We start from the raw sequence: 17,081 nt of genomic DNA, 5'->3' as shown, positions 1-17,081 counted from the left end.
GCTGTGGGGCTAAGCATGAACTGATGGATTGATGAGGCAGATTAAATATATAATTAATTTTGGAGAGGCCTAATCCTGAGAGCCACTGTGTTAATAATTCCAGTGACTGACTTCCTGTTTTGTTTTTTTTATTCCCTAGCTCTTCATGCTCTGGAAGTTCTTCCTCTTGCACTGCCGTGTCCAGCCCGTGAGCTGTCGGAAGCAGAAAAACAGCGAATGGAGGACCAGGAAGAGAACACGTTGAGGGAGCTGCGGTTGTTTCTCAGGGATGTTACCAAGAGGCTGGCCACAGATAAACGCTTTAACATCTTCAGCAAACCGGTGGATATTGAAGAGGTCTTGTTTCAGTAATGTGCAAACAATGAAGTTGAAACTATTAGAAAAAAAGTATAAACTAAATGAAGGAAATGGATAAGATAATAACAGTTGAATCTGTTATCTTTGTAATCTAAAAGGGTGATTTCTAGCTGGTGAGGTAGTCACCACCTCATCATTTGTGATGTAAGGAGGTGGAGCATGTTCTTTGGCTTTGCAAGTGTCCTATTGAGAAACCTTGTGCATTCCTGTCAATTTTATAACTGAAATCAGCATTTAAAAATGCCATCATTCCTATCCCTACCAGCGCTCTTGAAATATTTGAAACCATAAATTAATTCTTTAATAATAGCTTTTACAACCTTATAGTCATAGACATGATAATATTGGGAAAGTGATCTGTGTTCTGTAATGTATTCAGCATTATTGAATAATTTCAGCAGTAATGCTTGTAGATGCCATTAATCACAGATAGTAGCACATTATAAGGCATTAACGGGTCGATTATGGAGTGTGCACACCTAACTGATGAGACAGTTCGATCTGCAAATCTATTTTCAGGTGCTGCTACACAAATAGGATTGTGTTTGGTCTGACTTGGAAATCAAATGCTAGCCTGATGCAGGCATTGCATTCAAAAATGCTTAATTGCTTCTGAAGAAGCATCCCTTTTGGAAGATGAGGCATTAAAACTACAGCGTAGTAAAAAGCAGATTTGCAGTGTAAATTCCATGTAGGATGAAACAGGCATCTTTTATGGGCCCATATAGTCCTCTCTTAAGTTGAGTTTTCTATGATGTCCTCTAGCTGTTTTTGAAAGACTGACAAAAGCTCTTTAATGTGACAATTTACATGGTCTGAGCAGTCTCTTTCTTTGATTTTTATTATGAAACTACTTTGGGAGCCTGACATTGCAGGGAACTCTATACATGTAGTCAAGGCGATTTCTTTCCCCAAAGAACTTTCTATCTAAAGGGCACTCAAAGAAGGAACAAATTGCCATCCTTGTTTTGCAGATGGAGTGAACAAAAATACAAATTAAATTAAATGTAATCCTTTTTGTACTACCTGGAGCATTTAAGCACAGGACTGTCATTTCCTTTTCTTACAAGATCCTGTCTGCTTGACTTCCTTAAAAAACGTGTTAAGTTTGTTCCACTCCTGCTTATGTTGCAGAGACTGCTGCTGTGTGATAAGGCAAGGATTTTCCTGACTAATTCAGCAGCAATGTTTACAGTTTCCAGTGAAGATTCCTTCTGATGAGATGCTAACAAGAAAAGGAAGCCTGTGGCTTAGCTTTCAGATCACTGAACCAATTATCATGTTTCCATAGAGGGAGATAAAAAGAGAGTTCCTACCGTTTTAATTATTAATAATAAATTTCAATGTGTATATTTAAGGAATTAGGTGGCAGACTGCTGTCCATGGAAGGAATGCATTAATGTTCATGTATGTTGTAATATATTTTTATATGAATATCTACAGATACTTCTATTTTGAAAAAAAAAAATCGTACAGAGCTATTATGACTTGATCTGAGTATGTATTTAACTCTTCAGAATTTTGGCAGCCACCTTCTTGTGGAAGATTTAAAAAAAAACAAACCCACAATATGGCTTCTGAGGCTGCCAGTATTTAAATTGATTATAAACTTAAAACACACTGAAACATTGGAGTACAGAGTGTTTTTCCTATAAGTAAATAACAAAATAATGGATTTTTTTGCTGAACTTTGTTGCAGCAGCTGTGCAGGTTCATTTGACTATCAAGCTTGAGCCCCTTATGGTACCATTAATTACATTACATACTTTTTAGAGTGCCCTAGTGGATGCTGAATCTCCAGTTACAAGTTAGAATCGTAGTAAACTGAACCTCTGACATGAGGCTTTAGCTTCAGACTGCCCTTCTGCACAGTCTCATGTCTTCAGTCAATAAAACCCTTTTTGTTAAATGAAGGGTTGAAAGAACAATTCAGCAGAAGATCTTTAAAACCTGATAATTTGACTGTTCTGTTTAATGAAAACTTTACCTACAAGGTGAACAAAATATAGCTTCCTTAGTGTTTTTGGGGGGGCTGAGTTTGGCTGGTTTTATCTTTCTAACCCAAAACAGTGCTATAACACTATCAAAATATATCAGTCTAAATAAAATTAAAAATGCATTTACAGTAAAATGTTCTGCATCACAAATACCATTACGTTAATCTTTTAAAGATAATTGGTGAGCTACTGAAGAAAAAGTAGCATTGGAAGACCTATGCTTTATTTAGTCTTATAAAACATCTGTTTTCGACATAAATTTGTTGTTAGTTAATGTTTAGAATTGTAGAATCATAAAATGGTTAAGGCTGGGAGGGACCTTAAAGATGATCAGGTTCCAACCTCCCTGCTATGAGCAGGGACATCTCCCACCAGACCAGGCTGCACAAGCCTCAGCCAACCTGCCCTTGAACACCTCCAGGGAGGGGGCAGCCACAGCCTCCTTGGGCAACCTGTTCCGGTGCCTTACTACCTTCACACTGAAGAATTTATTCCTTATGTCTAACCTAAATCACTCCTCTTTCAGTTTAAAACCACTACCCCATGTCCTATCACTGCCCTCTCTGCTGAATGAATAACTGAGAGTATAAAGATGTGAAACTGGCAATGATCCAATGGAATGCATGTGGTCCTGTGTAATTTCTGTGTGCCTTTTGTTGATAGGTTTCAGATTACCTTGAAGTTATCAAAGAGCCAATGGACCTATCAACAGTAATAACCAAAATTGATAAACACAACTATTTAACAGCCAAGGATTTCCTAACAGATATTGACCTGATCTGCAGCAATGCATTGGAGTACAATCCAGACAAAGATCCTGGAGGTAAGCACATCATTTTGGCCTACCTAAACCTGAAAGCCTGGTATTTAATCAAATATTTGTTTACTATTCAAGTGTTTAAACTGCATGGTATGTGATAATTAAGATAAGCGAGTCCTAACGGTCTGTGTTTTAGTATTATGAGGCATGTGGTGCACTGGGGGACAGTATAAGAGCAGGAGAACTACAGCATTCAGAGTAGTTTTCTAATAAATTAGATTTTGTGTAGTTCCTTTTAGAATTTGATAGCTGCTTTTCAGTGAATGGACTTTGTATATGCAACAAAACCCCAACGTAATTTGGAGACCTCTGTGGAGAAGCCTGAACGCAGTGTGGCAGTGGCCTGCTTTGTTTCTACATGGGTTTAGAACATGAAATTCACCCACGGAAATTAACACCTATGTATTTGGGGATAGAAGTAAACGAGGATAAATCATCAGGCAAGGAACTCAGTTGCAGCTGATTAGAAGAGATTAGGAGGTATTGTCTTGACAAAGTGTGATGGGATGCTTTCAATTAAAATGGAATTTGTAGAGTGACGTGCATGTAAAAGCTGTTCACACTCAAAACTAAGGAAAGAACATTTTGTGTAGTCTTGGCGAGGGCTGCCTCACAGTGTACATTGCCAAAAGAAAGCCTTTGCACTGACAGCTTCATCAATAAAGCAACAAAAAACACTCCTTTTAATGTAGCTTTAATTTAATGTGATACTTGTAAATCTGATTGCATCTGTAAATATAGTCCAATGAGTTTTTGGTTTTTTTTTTCATTAAATTTTGTGAAATCATTTTACCAGGTTAAAGCCTGATTTTCTGTATTTTGCTTCTCCAGTTTTTGGTTTTGGGAGGTTCTTGCAAATGTCTCATGAGTGAACTCAGTTACACTTGTTGACATTGCATTTTGAAGCCAGTGCTGGTTCATATCTGTAGAAGAGAAAACTGTTTCTTCAATTTATGATGCATTTTGTTTTACCACTAAAGAAAATGCTTTGCTGTTACACTGCAGAAGGTTTTCTCTGTTCTTGATAACACACATCTGAGGACTTCTAACGTGTAATTGATGTGAACTAATCAAAGCCTTGATGGACACTTGGGATTCTGAGTTACTCTGAAGAGCACCTGTTTAGAAGATGAGGGTTCTGAGGAATACCTCGTGCATGTGACTGGCATATGTCTGTGACTTAGTAAAGGGCTTTGGGAAGAACTGGCATTAATATACACTTTGTGTTCTCATTTTTAAACCATTTAGATCTGAGGGCTTGCTTGTGTAATTCTAGGAAATGTAGTTTGAAGAGGGTTTTTTTAAGTTTTAAAGCAGATGTTGTGGGACTACAGACGTGTAAGGTCAGATCTGCTCGGGATCATAAACAACACGAATTGCAGGCTCAGTGTGACAGAAACATAAAATAGCAAAGACACTTGGGGGAACATTTAGTCACAAAAGTTTGCATTGAGCTTGTCCAAAGAGAAGGGATCTTCAGAGATATATTCAGGGAGCCAAATAAAAGGCTATCTTGTTTCTCCTTGCCACCAGGGCTGAGCTGGGGGAAACGGATCTGGCTATTTTTGAGTTAAGTCTTGGGAGTTTCTCATCATTAAGTAGGTAGTGAAAGATAGTTCTGTGCTCTGTGTTGTCAACAGCTGATGGTGTATTGCTCTTCTGGCATGCAAGATTTCTTGAGCTGTTGTATGGATACACTGCTGAAACAGCAGATACTCTATTCTGAGTAAGCATTACATGCATTCAGAGACATTAACTTGAATATTCATAGAATGACAGACTGGTTTGGGTTGGAAGGGACCTTGAGGATCATCTAGTTCCAACCCATCTGCATGGGCAGGGACACCTCCCACTAGACCAGGTTGCTGCTAATCTCACCCAGCCTGGCATTGAACACTTCCAGGGATGAGCCATCTACAGCCTCCCTGGGCAACCTGTTTCACTGTCTCGCCACCCTCACAGGAAATAATTTCTTCCTGCTGTCTAAATCTCCCCTCTTTCAGTTTAAAACAATTACCCCTTGTTCTGTCACTACAGGCTCTGGTGAAAACCCCCTCCCCAGCTTTCCTGTAGCCCCTTCTGGAAGGTGCTCTAAGGGTCTCCCTGCAGTTTTCTATTCTCCAGGCTGAACAACCCCAACTCTCTCAGCCTGTCTTCATAGCAGAGCTGCTCCAGCCCTTTCATCATCTTCATGACCCTTCTCTGGACCCTCTCCAACAGCTCCATGTGTTTCCTGTGCCAAGGGCTCTAGAGCTGTAAACAGTATATGACAGTGTGGCTTAGCAGCCTGTTATGTATATCTATTAACCTATAAATGTTCACATTCTTTAAAGCTGGGCATATATGCTTGCCTGTGCTTCATGCTTAAATTTGCAGAGGAGTCACAGTGTACCTGCTTCTGTCTGTTGTTCAGTTGGAAAAGCAATTGGACTACCAGAACAGCTGATTTTATATGCAGTATGGGTATTCAAAACTGGCTTCTTTGCTTGTTTCTTTTATGTTTGTTTGTTTTTTCCCCTGGTACTTTGCTATAAAATTTCAGATAGGTTATAAAGTTGTGGGGGTTTTGGTTGGTGTGTTTTGTTTTCCTTTTTTTAACCAGTAAATGTTCTTAAAGATATGGAAACACAACTGTTGTGTGTTAGACCTAAAAGCATTTGCCTCCTTGAAGCCCTGTCTGTGGGAGTCTTGGCCATCACAGGAGATGAGGACAGAAGTAGTTCCATCAAATACTCTTTAATTTTCCTTTTTTTTTTTTTTCCCCTTCTTTCCTCCCTTTCTTTTGTGAGACCATCTTAAACGTTATTGTCTGACCAACTTTTAAAAGTTTAATATCACAAAATTACATCTGCAAAGAATGAAGTGTGTTTTTTGGGATCACAACCCATAATGCTTCGCAAATACATGTAGGTAAAAATTCCTAGTTTCCAGTTGATTTCAGTGGCAGTAAATTTCCCCAGAAAACATATGCAGGGCTCATTTGAGCTGGTTATTAGATATTCTTGTTCACTCAGCAGTTTTTCCAGCTGTAAAATTTGCAGTTTCTGCAATTATAAACCTTGTTTAATAACTGCTCACTGATACTCTTAATTGCTATCTTCAGTAATTATTAAAACAAATTAAATCTGCGAATTGTATTATATGTTGTAGACATTAATGTTGATGTTTACTGTTGAAGTACCTCCATCAACTGGAAAAAGTAATTAATTTTGGATGAATTGACAAATTAAATATGTTTGTACTAAAAGCAAACAATGGGTGTGTTTGTAGGTTTCATTGAAAAGCAACATTCTAGATGTCAGTTTTCTCCACATAGGGGCTTACTTATTAAGTTAGAATGAATTCAAATTTCAGTGGTATTGGAGTAATTTTTTTGTGTGTGTGTTTCAAAGGTAGGGGAACCAGCCCTCCCTGGGAAAATGTTTTTTCATGAGTCACATTTAGACTTCCAGTGTGGACAACATTTTTGTTGTCCTGTTCCCCAGGCAGAGATGAAAATGTAGCAAACTCAAGGCTTGTTTCTTGCTGTTTTTTTTGAATGGATTAAAATGAGAAATAGCTATTCAGTGTAAGCAATAAAGTAATCTGTTCTAGCACAAATTTGAATTTTTCTAGCTGTTGTTAAGTAAAAATTGGGCAATAATTAAAGGTTAACAAATAAACAGGGGAGGAATGTAAGCAAGCCAGGTCTTGCAGGCAGTATAATTATATGAACATTCATAGATCCCAGTGGGTAAATTAACTCCTGGACAAGTCTCTTGTTACTTTTGAGATTCTCTGCACTGTACTCCATTATACTGTGTAGATCTGCTTGTGGAAACTGGTATACTTGCTGATTCTAGCAAGTTTCTAAGGATTGCAGGTTGATTTAGGTGTGTTCATAGTTCACTATTTGCATTTGTTTATAAATGCCACTGTCGATTTAAGTAGCAGTTTGTACTTCTGAAATGTCCTGTAACTCTTAAATAGCTGGGTTGTGATTTTTGAGCATACTGTGGTGTTGATCCATCTGTATTTTAATATAATGGTGGTATTTCCCTGTTACTTCTGTCTATCTCAATGTTGTATTATGCAATACAGAGAAACTTAGACATGGTAAAGAATTTACATAATTGTAATAAAATTAACAAGTGTGCTGTCTGGTTTTCTAGATAAAATAATTAGACACAGAGCTTGTACATTGAAGGACACTGCTCATGCAATCATTGCTGCTGAACTGGATCCAGAATTTAATAAGATGTGTGAAGAAATCAAGGAAGCTAGAAGGAAAAGAGGTATGTTTAATGTTGTTTATCATAACACAACATACATGGGATAGAAAACAGAATTTGTAGATGTCTGTATAAAAAATTAAGGTGAAATACAGAATGCACGTCAATCTCAGGAAGTGCATGTTGAAGGGTGACTGAGCTTGAAACTTAACCTTTTCCAACTATTTGAGCTGGTCTGATAGGACAGAAAAAGCATGCATTGCTTCTTGGTACAAGAAGTACTGGAGAACATAGTGATAGTGATGGATACATGTTGGGATTGCTGTACTAAATGAAGATGTGGTGAAACCAGAGCTGTATTATAAACATGCCATGTCATGCAGTGTAGTAACAAATTATGATTAGGGAGGATGGCATTTAAACAGTGGATTTTTCATTTCACCTTGGCATGTGCACAAGTAGACTTTTGGTGACAATCAGTTGATTTTCTGGAGTAAGAAACAACTACTATGTCCAGATTGATGGGAGCATGCAAACGAATAGTCCAAAATCAGAACACACAGCCCCCTACGTTGGAGGACTCATTAAGTTTTTACTTAAATTAGTGTAGTTGTTTTCAACTTGTCCGTGCACGTCCAAGTCTGTGGTCAGCTTCTAAAGTGATCACAAAAGGTAATCAGAAGCCGAAGCACATTCCCAGTAAGGGGTCTGTTTACATGGAAGATTCTGTACCTCCATGGAAAATTTGTAAAGTTCTGAAAACTGAAAAAGATTGAAAATTGCTTAACTAGAACATTAGAACAAAATTTCACGCTGATGTAGGGATTACTGATTTCAGTAATTCCAGCTTTGCCTTGGCAAGTTGTTTCCTGCTTTGCCTCCTGCTTTGGTAAAAAAACTGCATTATTTGATTTCTAGGCTAATTTGGTCAGTCTTACCTTATAGCTGGTGGGTCTTGAAATACTTCTATCAGGAGATGAAAGACCCTTTATTAATGCATTTTTTTGAACTATGCAAATATCATTAGGCTTTCTCTTCCTCAGGCTTGAATGGATGTAGTTCCTTTTATTTTCCCATTCAGTCCTGCATTTTTTGTTTAATTCTGTACAAGCTTTCAAGGTGTGTCTTGAATTGTGGATAAGAGAACCAATTGTAATTCACCATGATTGTAAAATAGAACTAATATAATACCTTCATTTCTCCTCTGTACTTTTCTATTAGAAGTATAAAAATATTCACAATGCTGGCCTTAGTGTCACACTGAGAGCTATGCTCAGTTAATTATCCATTATGAGTTCCTCATTATTGTGAAAGGTTATTGCTTCCGAGGTTAAAGTAACTCGTTTTTTAAGAGGTCTTTGTTACAGAGAGTGACTGTATAGTTTGCAAGTCCCTCCTTGCAAGTCTCACAAGAGCTAGTTGGAATGCTGCCCTTGCCTTTGTGGCAGTCACCAAGTAATACATATTTCTGGGGGCAAAACCTCCAGACCCTGTTGAAAGGGGTGTGTTTTCAGAAGTCATACTTAAGGCTGATGGTATCATGCAATGAACTTACTAAATAAGAAAAAGGAAGTGCTACTGGTGATCAGTTGCTGAATAGTGGACCTTCAGATATAGGTAGGTAACTAACTGTACCAGTAGTTTTCTGCATAACAACTCCTCACATACAGCAATGGTCAAACTCTGCAGTTGATCCAGCTGCAGAGTATGGAAGGCTAAGATCACTTAGTGGATTTGCAAGGACAGATTTGGAATGCATGGAGGAAGCTGTATGAGATTAACTGGTTATGAACAAAGGAAAAGATATCAAGCTCTTGAGGTCTGAGTAAACCTTATGCTGTAAGGCAAGCGTAAGACATTGTCCTATACCTGGATCAGGAGTTGTGTCAAAGATTTTGGTGTATAACTTCAAGAAGATGGCACTTGAGGCACATAGTCTGGGCACTGGTCATTGTAATGGGTGGCAGGAATGTGAATCAGCCTTGCCATTACTTCCATTTTGCTGTGCAGAATATGTTCAGCAAGACAGCAAAATCACAGTGCATCTGCTGGTCTAGAGTTTGACATCTGCTCTGTCCTGGAACATTTTGGACAAGGGGTGATAAAAGCATATACTTTGATTTTCTTGTTTTGATGGGATGGTCACAATGAGATGTCATTTCTTTGGATTGGTTATCAGATAGTCAGGTATAGAAATGATCCCCAGATTATCCTTTTTCCTCTTTGTTTCATAATAAAAGTATATTTTGAAATAATGGAAAGTTTCAGAGAAGAAATACTTGAAGAAGGCTGTGAAAGCAATGTAGATTATGCCTTCTGCTGTCCAAAGGCTTTGTGCAACTGGTCACTTAAATGCAAGAGTGGTTGCTTATACTAGGCTGTTTGCCTGAGTGGAGCTACCCAGTGAAATCCCACTGATTCAGCCAGCCAGCTTTGTTGTCTGACCTGTGTATGAGACAGTGGTGGGGAGTCTCCTTTGTGGAGTGTCCTGCTCTGGAGGCATTCAAAACCTGCCTGGGTATGTTCCTGTGTGACCTACTCTAGGTGATCCTGCTCTGACAGTGGGGTTGGACTAGATGACCTTTGAGGTCCCTTCCAACCCCTAGGATTCTGTGATTCTGTGATTCTATTAACTGAACCCTTAAGTTGCTTCTTTTTAGTGTCAACAAGAGATGTCTAAGCAAGGCCTTAAATAAAAGTTGAGACTGAAGTCATGACTAATGAGCTTTGTTGAATGCTGCACAGCAGGCTTTTATTCAGCTCAGAGTACCCTGAGTTGCTCTTTTCATCATCCTTTAAAAGTGCTGGACTAGGATGTGTAAAATCTGATGGGGAAAAAAACCCCATGTCCACATTTCTTTGCATTCTGTCTGAACTCAACTTGATACAGGATCCCGCCTTGAAGAGTTAAAACTCTTACCTTTCCAACATGACTCTTGTGAAAGAAGGGCAACAATGCAAACAGTGAACTAAGGGGAAAAAAAAAGTTCAGTTTTATCATACAAATCTACTAGTCATTTTTGGACTGAATATAAAACTTGTGCTACTACCTTTTCAGAAGAGATCAAGGTAGTGTTGCAGTCACAGTTTGAGTTGGAGTGGGTGACTGGCCCTTAGAAAGGAAATTTGTCTTCTGACAGAAAGAACATGCCCTGTACTTGGTTAGATATTGGCCAACATTTTCTTGGTGACATTTGGAAAGACTTCAACATTCAGCATGAGATTTGGATGGAATTAAGCAAACTGATCTGCATGAGGCTTCTAATAGATTATCTGGAAATGTTGTCAAGTGTTTATGCCTGGAAATCACAGAGGAATCTGGAAGGCAGGTGGCACGTACTGCAGGCTTTTTAATCTTCACCCAGTTGAAAAGCCATTGATTTTCTGAATTCTGCCATGTATTAACTTTTAATTTATTTCCAGGATGCTGAAGATGAGGGTTAAAGCTAAAAAGCTCCATATCCCATTTTCTTCACAATGCTCTTGGCAAGTTATTTAGCAGTCTTACATAGTGTCAAAATGAAAGGCATTTTCTGCATCACTTTTTTTCCCACAACTCTTCTGGTTTTTTGACCATCTGCCATTTTTATTTAGTACTGAAACTGGTGACCAATTTCAAAAGAAGTATTGCAGTGTAACGAGTAATACACTGTATAATAAAATTAGTATCTAGAATTAAACTAGGTTTCCTTGTTATTGTATTACTGAAATGAGGTGCTGTTCTTGAAAGACTGTAAATCTAAGGATAACAAGGTCTAAGTTCCTAAATAAATTTTAAAAAAGCTACGTTAATGGAATTTGCAGCTTCTTGTTGAAACCAGCAGATAACAAGGTAGAAGTGGTGGATGTTTCAAGTAATGAAATATCTTTTCTATGCAGTTAAAAATATTTGTAACAATAAATAGAAACTTAAGGTACAACTATTAACTGTTAGGTAAGAGTTCTGTGCATCTTTTAATTTCTGTATCCATCAGTTTTCTTGTCATCTGTTGATACTTTGTTCTGATTACTGTTGGAGGCATGGTATAACGTTTGGAAGACTTGTTTTAGTGGAGGGATAGGGAAGTCTAGTTCATAAATACAAAACTGGAGAGATTTGTTTATGTCTTTATACTTAACCAATGTGAAATTTTGCACTTTGAGAATTTACATTTAAAAACCTATGAAATAATAGAAGCTGTGAGATGAACTTAGATTACAGAAAGTAAACCAGTCTTTTTTGTTAAAAGCAGAATTCCATTTTCTTATTCTAAGAGCTCATACTGACTCTGAAATGGGTCCATTTTGCGTAACATAAATCATGATGACAATACAAGGTTTTTATTCAGATACTCTTTTTGATATGACATAATGTCCTTGTGAATTGCCACTTATTTTGAATAATCTGTTTAAAAAGAGGAAAAAAATGAAAACAGTCAATAAGAATTTGGTTTATAGAGGAAATATGTATGGGTAGAAGAGTGAAATCTGTGGGGACCCAAGTGTGAGAGAGAGTCATATTTTACTATCAGAGCTAATGGTTTTAAGACCATGCAACCACTAAGTTATGTTGTCACTAGGAAACAAAGAATCTTGATTCTTACCTTTGTTTTGAATGTCCAGCTAAATTTTAATTGATATGTTCTTATTGCAGCATGGTATTCCAAGTTTTTTTTCTAAGTTCACTACTTTTCTGCAGCTTGGTTTATTTAAATAGGTATGGTTATCTTCTGCATGCAGGCTTTTCAGTGACGGCAGAACAAGTAAATCCTCATGGCTCCACTGTACGGAAAACAGAAGCTCGAGCTGAAGAGTCATTTCGGAGCAAGCAAAAACCCACCATGGCCGTGTGGCCCAACTCTGCAAATAAATGTGCGTGTGAGTACCTTGGGTGGTCATTGTGCAAAACAAGAGGCAGTTCTGATGGCAAGCATTTCAGATGTGTGTCTACTACTGTTTACAGATTATTCACAGAAGTAATTTTAGCCATGGGCCTTTAGGAAATACTCTTTTTCTGACTACATGAAACCTCTACCTAAGAAGTTGTAAAGAAGCAGGATTTCTGACTTTGTGATAATGAGTAACTCTTATTCTAATACAATGAATATTACAGTTTTCTTTGTAAAAGACTATTTTCACCATCAGACAATTCTGATGTAATGAGAAGATAACTTTTATCTGTTTGAGTGTTAAGATTTGTTTATTCTGTGTTTTCACAGCTGCATACCTACATGCTGATTACTGCTCTTTCTCGTGGGCTGTAGTTACTTCCTATTTTCAATACATACAGTATCATGCTAAAAGATAGAAAAGCAGTTACAAATTTAACTGTATTTCTTTTTATGGCACCTGGTTTTTCAATAGTCAATACCCATTATTGGAGGATGTTATGATACTCTCGTTGCAGCCTCCTGGATTAGTCCGATTAAGTGATCAAAATCTCTAGCATTGTGAGAAGTGGCTGTGGTGTAGGTAATCAGAGGCACTGCTAATTATTTTGAAGGAGTAAGTTGATTAGAACAGGTATGTACACAACATATATTTTTGTTCCAAACAAAATGAAGACTGTAAGAGAAAGTGATTCTGAGGGATATACTGATAGCTGTGCATGGCTTTCCCACTGAAAATGTGGAATCCATTATTAATATATTATTAACAAGTATTATCAATTATTGCTTAATAGGCAAACTGGTAGATTGGAGCTGACAGATTTTCATTGCTCTTTGTGCTCTCCTTCATGTTGCTTTTCCTTGATGAGAGAGTTTTCTAGGCATGGTGATAACTGTCTGGAGATGAACATTGTTTATATATGAATGGTAGTGTCGATGTCAAATAGTTTAATTAATTAGAGGTGTGTGGTGTGGTTTTATTTCCTGAAGCTGTTATTTCCTCTGTTAAAGGAATTAAAGTCAATCATACAGAGTTATGGCTTGGATAAATTGTTATATAATAAATTGATGATGTGGATCCAAGCTGTTCTTTATTCATTTGGCAGCTCATGCAAAAAGGGAGAGAGAAGAGAAGGGATTCTCAGTGATTTTTTTTTGTTTGTTTTCTATGCAGTCCTAGCTAGAGATTCTCACTCTGGCTGATTTACAGAGCACTCTCCTGGCTCAGCATGCTGTGCAGCAGACGGTGGGGTTTATAGACCTCCAAGGTGGATGTCTCTTGGGAAGAGAGATAGCAGCCATTACTGATAACTCATGTAAAAAACCCTCTGGTACCTCTGCTCTCTTCTCCACCAAATGCTGTGGATGCAGTGGCAGTCCTTTGAAGACTAGAGCCAGTGACTGAAGGACACTGCCAGCGTTTCTGTGTGTGTAAACAAAAAAGAAGTTAGTGTTAAGGCACTGTTTCTGCTGGTATTTTGGTGATAAGGGTAGGAAGGCAAGAAAATTTGAGGCTTAGTGCTGTTTGGGACTATGATCAAATGAAAATCTGCCTTTTAAGGCTAAGTCTGGGAAAGGCAGTTAGTCCAGGAGGGATGTGATGCATCTAGTAATCAAGAGAGGGAACCAGGAATTGAAGAGCAATCAGAAATCTGCAGAAGGGATTCAAATAGTACATGGCACACTTAAAAGATTGATGTGTTCAGTAGAGACTAGAAGCTAGGAAGAGACATAGTCTTAAAAGGACTTTCTTTGGAGGAAGGAGCTAGAGTAAGTGAGAACAGATTGTAGGGTACTGGAATAGCAGCTGATTATATGGTGGATTGTGATTTGTATAAATGAAAGAAACAAGTTTAGAGAAGGGATTTCTGAACAGAGGATGGTTTTAGAGGTAGAGTGGAATTTTTATATGGTCAAGAGCTAAGTTTTTGTAAGACTAAAATGTATTACACAAGCAGAATAACAAGGACAATGATGAATATATTTTAATTACACAGAATATGTTCTGTACATTCCAATTAATAATTCTGATAAGCTTCCTTTTTTTCCTGCTATTTGAACATGAAATAATTATTTTCTTAGATTAAGGAAAAAATCACAAATCATGACATTGTTTTTTGATTAAATTAATTTTAGGAGTTTTGTTTACAGTATTTTAGAAAATACCTGCAAAAAGGTCAAATCAGATTAAACACATGAGAACTCTAAAGAAAATAATTGTCAGTCATCTCTAAAACTAGAGTGGACTGCAAACAGTGTTAGCAGCCTTCCCCAGTTTAAAGCCTTGTTTACTGTTCAGGGCTGCTGTGACAGAGAATGAGAGTTAGTTTGTCAAGTGTTGGTTTTCTGAGGCTAAATACTTTTGTATGAAACTTCCTTTATTTTTTTTTAGTTACCTTTTTTTTTCTTTTTTTTTTTTTTTCCTAATGTATTTTTGAGTTTTTTGTTTTATTAGAACAGATGACTTATCACAAATGTGGCACAAAATGGTTGCTCTATTTTAAGGTATTCCTCCCTGAAGGTGTTCAAGATCAGGCTGGATGGGGCTTGGAGCAACCTGGAGTAATGGGAGGTGTCCCAGCCCATGCAGGGGGATTGGAACTAGATGATCCTTAAGGTTCTTTCCAACACAAACCAGTCTGTGATTCTATGATACCTGCTCCTGAGTTAGTTTTAATCTGCAACTTCCATATCCCTTGTTGAAGGTACACCTGTTGTGGATGGTCTATCACACTACAAATAGGTTTTAAAAGTATTGCATTACTAGAAATTGCTGAAAATCCATATGGAAGAGTTCAGCCATGGATAATTAGAAATATTTCTGTATCAACGGTGTATTTTGAGGAAAGTGCAAGTGTTCTGATGGGAACTCAGAACAGGATTATAGGTCAAAAGCCTGTTACAAGTGGTTGTATGATCATAGAATCACAAAATTGCTGTGGTTGGAAGGAACATCTGGAGATCATCTATTCTCACTCCCCTGCTCAGAGCTGCCTGCTCAAGGTGTTGATTTTTTTAATATCTCCAGGAGCAGAAGCTCCATGCTCTGTCAGAAATCTGTTTTTCTTGATTTTCATTTGAATGTCTTGTATTTCAGTCTCTGCCCATGGCCTCTTGTCAGTGGGCCCTTGTTTTGCCTTTATATATACATGTGTGTGTGTGTGTGTAAGAGGAAATTACCATCAATATGCATTTTGGTGTGTCTTGTGAATTAATCATTGCTGATTAGTTTCAATACGCATTAGCATAAAACATCAGCATCTCTTTATTCCTTGGGTTGCCATATAGTAAAACTTTTCCTGCTGCTCTGTTTTGCCAGTAGATGGAGTATGTTGCTTATTAATTTACTTTCTTGCAGTAGCTTCCTTTATTGCTACCTATAAATAAACTGTATGGAAAAGATTTAGGTTTACATGCTAATGTTGTTTTCAGTCGTTAACAATAGTGTATTGTGGTGATGGGCTGCAGATTTTGTGTTTAGTACACAGAGAAGATACATTGTATGCTGTGTGAGAAATGTGATAGCTGTGAAAATGGCATTTGGAACAAACAAAACCCAATATTTTGCGTTATGTGAAGCATTAAAAATATTAAGTTTTATCTAAAATGAAATTTATGAAATATGAAGTAAACTCACTGCTAACGTGTTCCTCTAATTGCATTGATTCGTGGTCTCTAGAGAACGAACAGCAGGGATATCAAGCAAGGATATTAAAAAAAACCAAACTGCTGCAGAAAATCTAATTCCTAAATAAATAATATTTTGTGTTCCTTTTTATGTTAGGTTTCTGGTTTCTCCCCCATTAGGATCTTTGCTATCATATGAAACTACATGTTACTGCTCTATAATGGAAGACAGGTTTTGTTTTGGCAGGAGTATTTTTAGAAAGAAATGTCTTTTGTTCATGATCTTTCTCAGAAACTGCTTTATTCTCAGTCCTGGTCTGATTTTCACCTGTTTAGTCTTTTTCCATGCACCTTTCTACTACCATGGTGTCTGTAATCGCTGTACTTCAGGCATTCATATGATTTCAGTAATGCCTTAGCAAAGGACATGGCAGAGCATGTACCATATGTTTTTTTATTATTTTAACTATTTTTTTTTCCTTTTGGACTAGTTGTGAATTTGGATTTAGGATTTGAATACTGGCTTATTAGGTCATTCAGTTACTGACATTAAAATCATAGTAGCTGCTGCTGTTTTGTCACAAGTTCTAGACTTGCTCTTTTATTTTCTCCTCATGCTCTCCAGAAAAGGGAGTTGGATTAGTTCTCACTTGAGATAGAGGCAATGCCATAAAAAATGTTTTTTTGGAATTTGAGGGCACCTTTACTCACAGCTGAGGGAACTGTCTCTTTTTGTTTCCTTCCGATTTTATTCTAGCTAGTTGAGGAGTTAGCATTCTGGATGGGAGTAGTTTGATCTCCTGTATCTGGCACTGGCTTCAACTAGATGCTTTAAGAAGAAGTTGCAAACATTTGAGGAATAGAAGTTACTTTTTTCATGCCTGCTTTTGAAGGAAATGCCATTTTAGCTAATTCTGAGTTGGTTAAAAGTTTTTTTTTAAAACTCATAGACTTTGTAATTCTTCTAATTTAAAATGCTGTTTAATGAATTTGTGGTTATTCTAATAAATCCAAATTACCTGTTCTTTTTTGGGATCCCATCAAACTTTTTGAAACGGTGATTCCTAGTGGTAAAGAAATTTTCTTTCACCACGAGTAAATACCTGCCTCTTGAATTACTCAGATGTCTTTTTCTTTTCTCTGATGAGGGCAAAGAGTCCTACAATTTACCTGATCAGTGACGACTTTTGTATTCTTTTGT

The 17,081-nt window shown here is 37.3% G+C and overlaps 1 protein-coding gene across 1 annotated transcript in view; it reads left to right on the top strand.

The window, feature by feature from the left end:
- Nucleotides 1–17,081, top strand: part of ATAD2B (ATPase family, AAA domain containing 2B) — a gene marked incomplete at its 5' end in the record, with an annotated part of 64,780 nt that overhangs the window by 33,145 nt on the left and 14,554 nt on the right. Inside the window, 4 exons of the mRNA XM_010002411.1 lie at nucleotides 140–336; nucleotides 3,018–3,177; nucleotides 7,326–7,448; nucleotides 12,105–12,242. Coding sequence (XP_010000713.1) covers nucleotides 140–336; nucleotides 3,018–3,177; nucleotides 7,326–7,448; nucleotides 12,105–12,242 — 618 coding nt within the window. The remainder of the gene's footprint in view (nucleotides 1–139; nucleotides 337–3,017; nucleotides 3,178–7,325; nucleotides 7,449–12,104; nucleotides 12,243–17,081) is intronic.

Source organism: Chaetura pelagica, unplaced genomic scaffold, assembly GCF_000747805.2.
Source record: "Chaetura pelagica isolate M959 unplaced genomic scaffold, ChaPel_1.0 scaffold46, whole genome shotgun sequence".
NCBI lineage: Eukaryota > Metazoa > Chordata > Aves > Apodiformes > Apodidae > Chaetura > Chaetura pelagica.
This window is presented reverse-complemented; position numbering and strand designations above follow the sequence as displayed.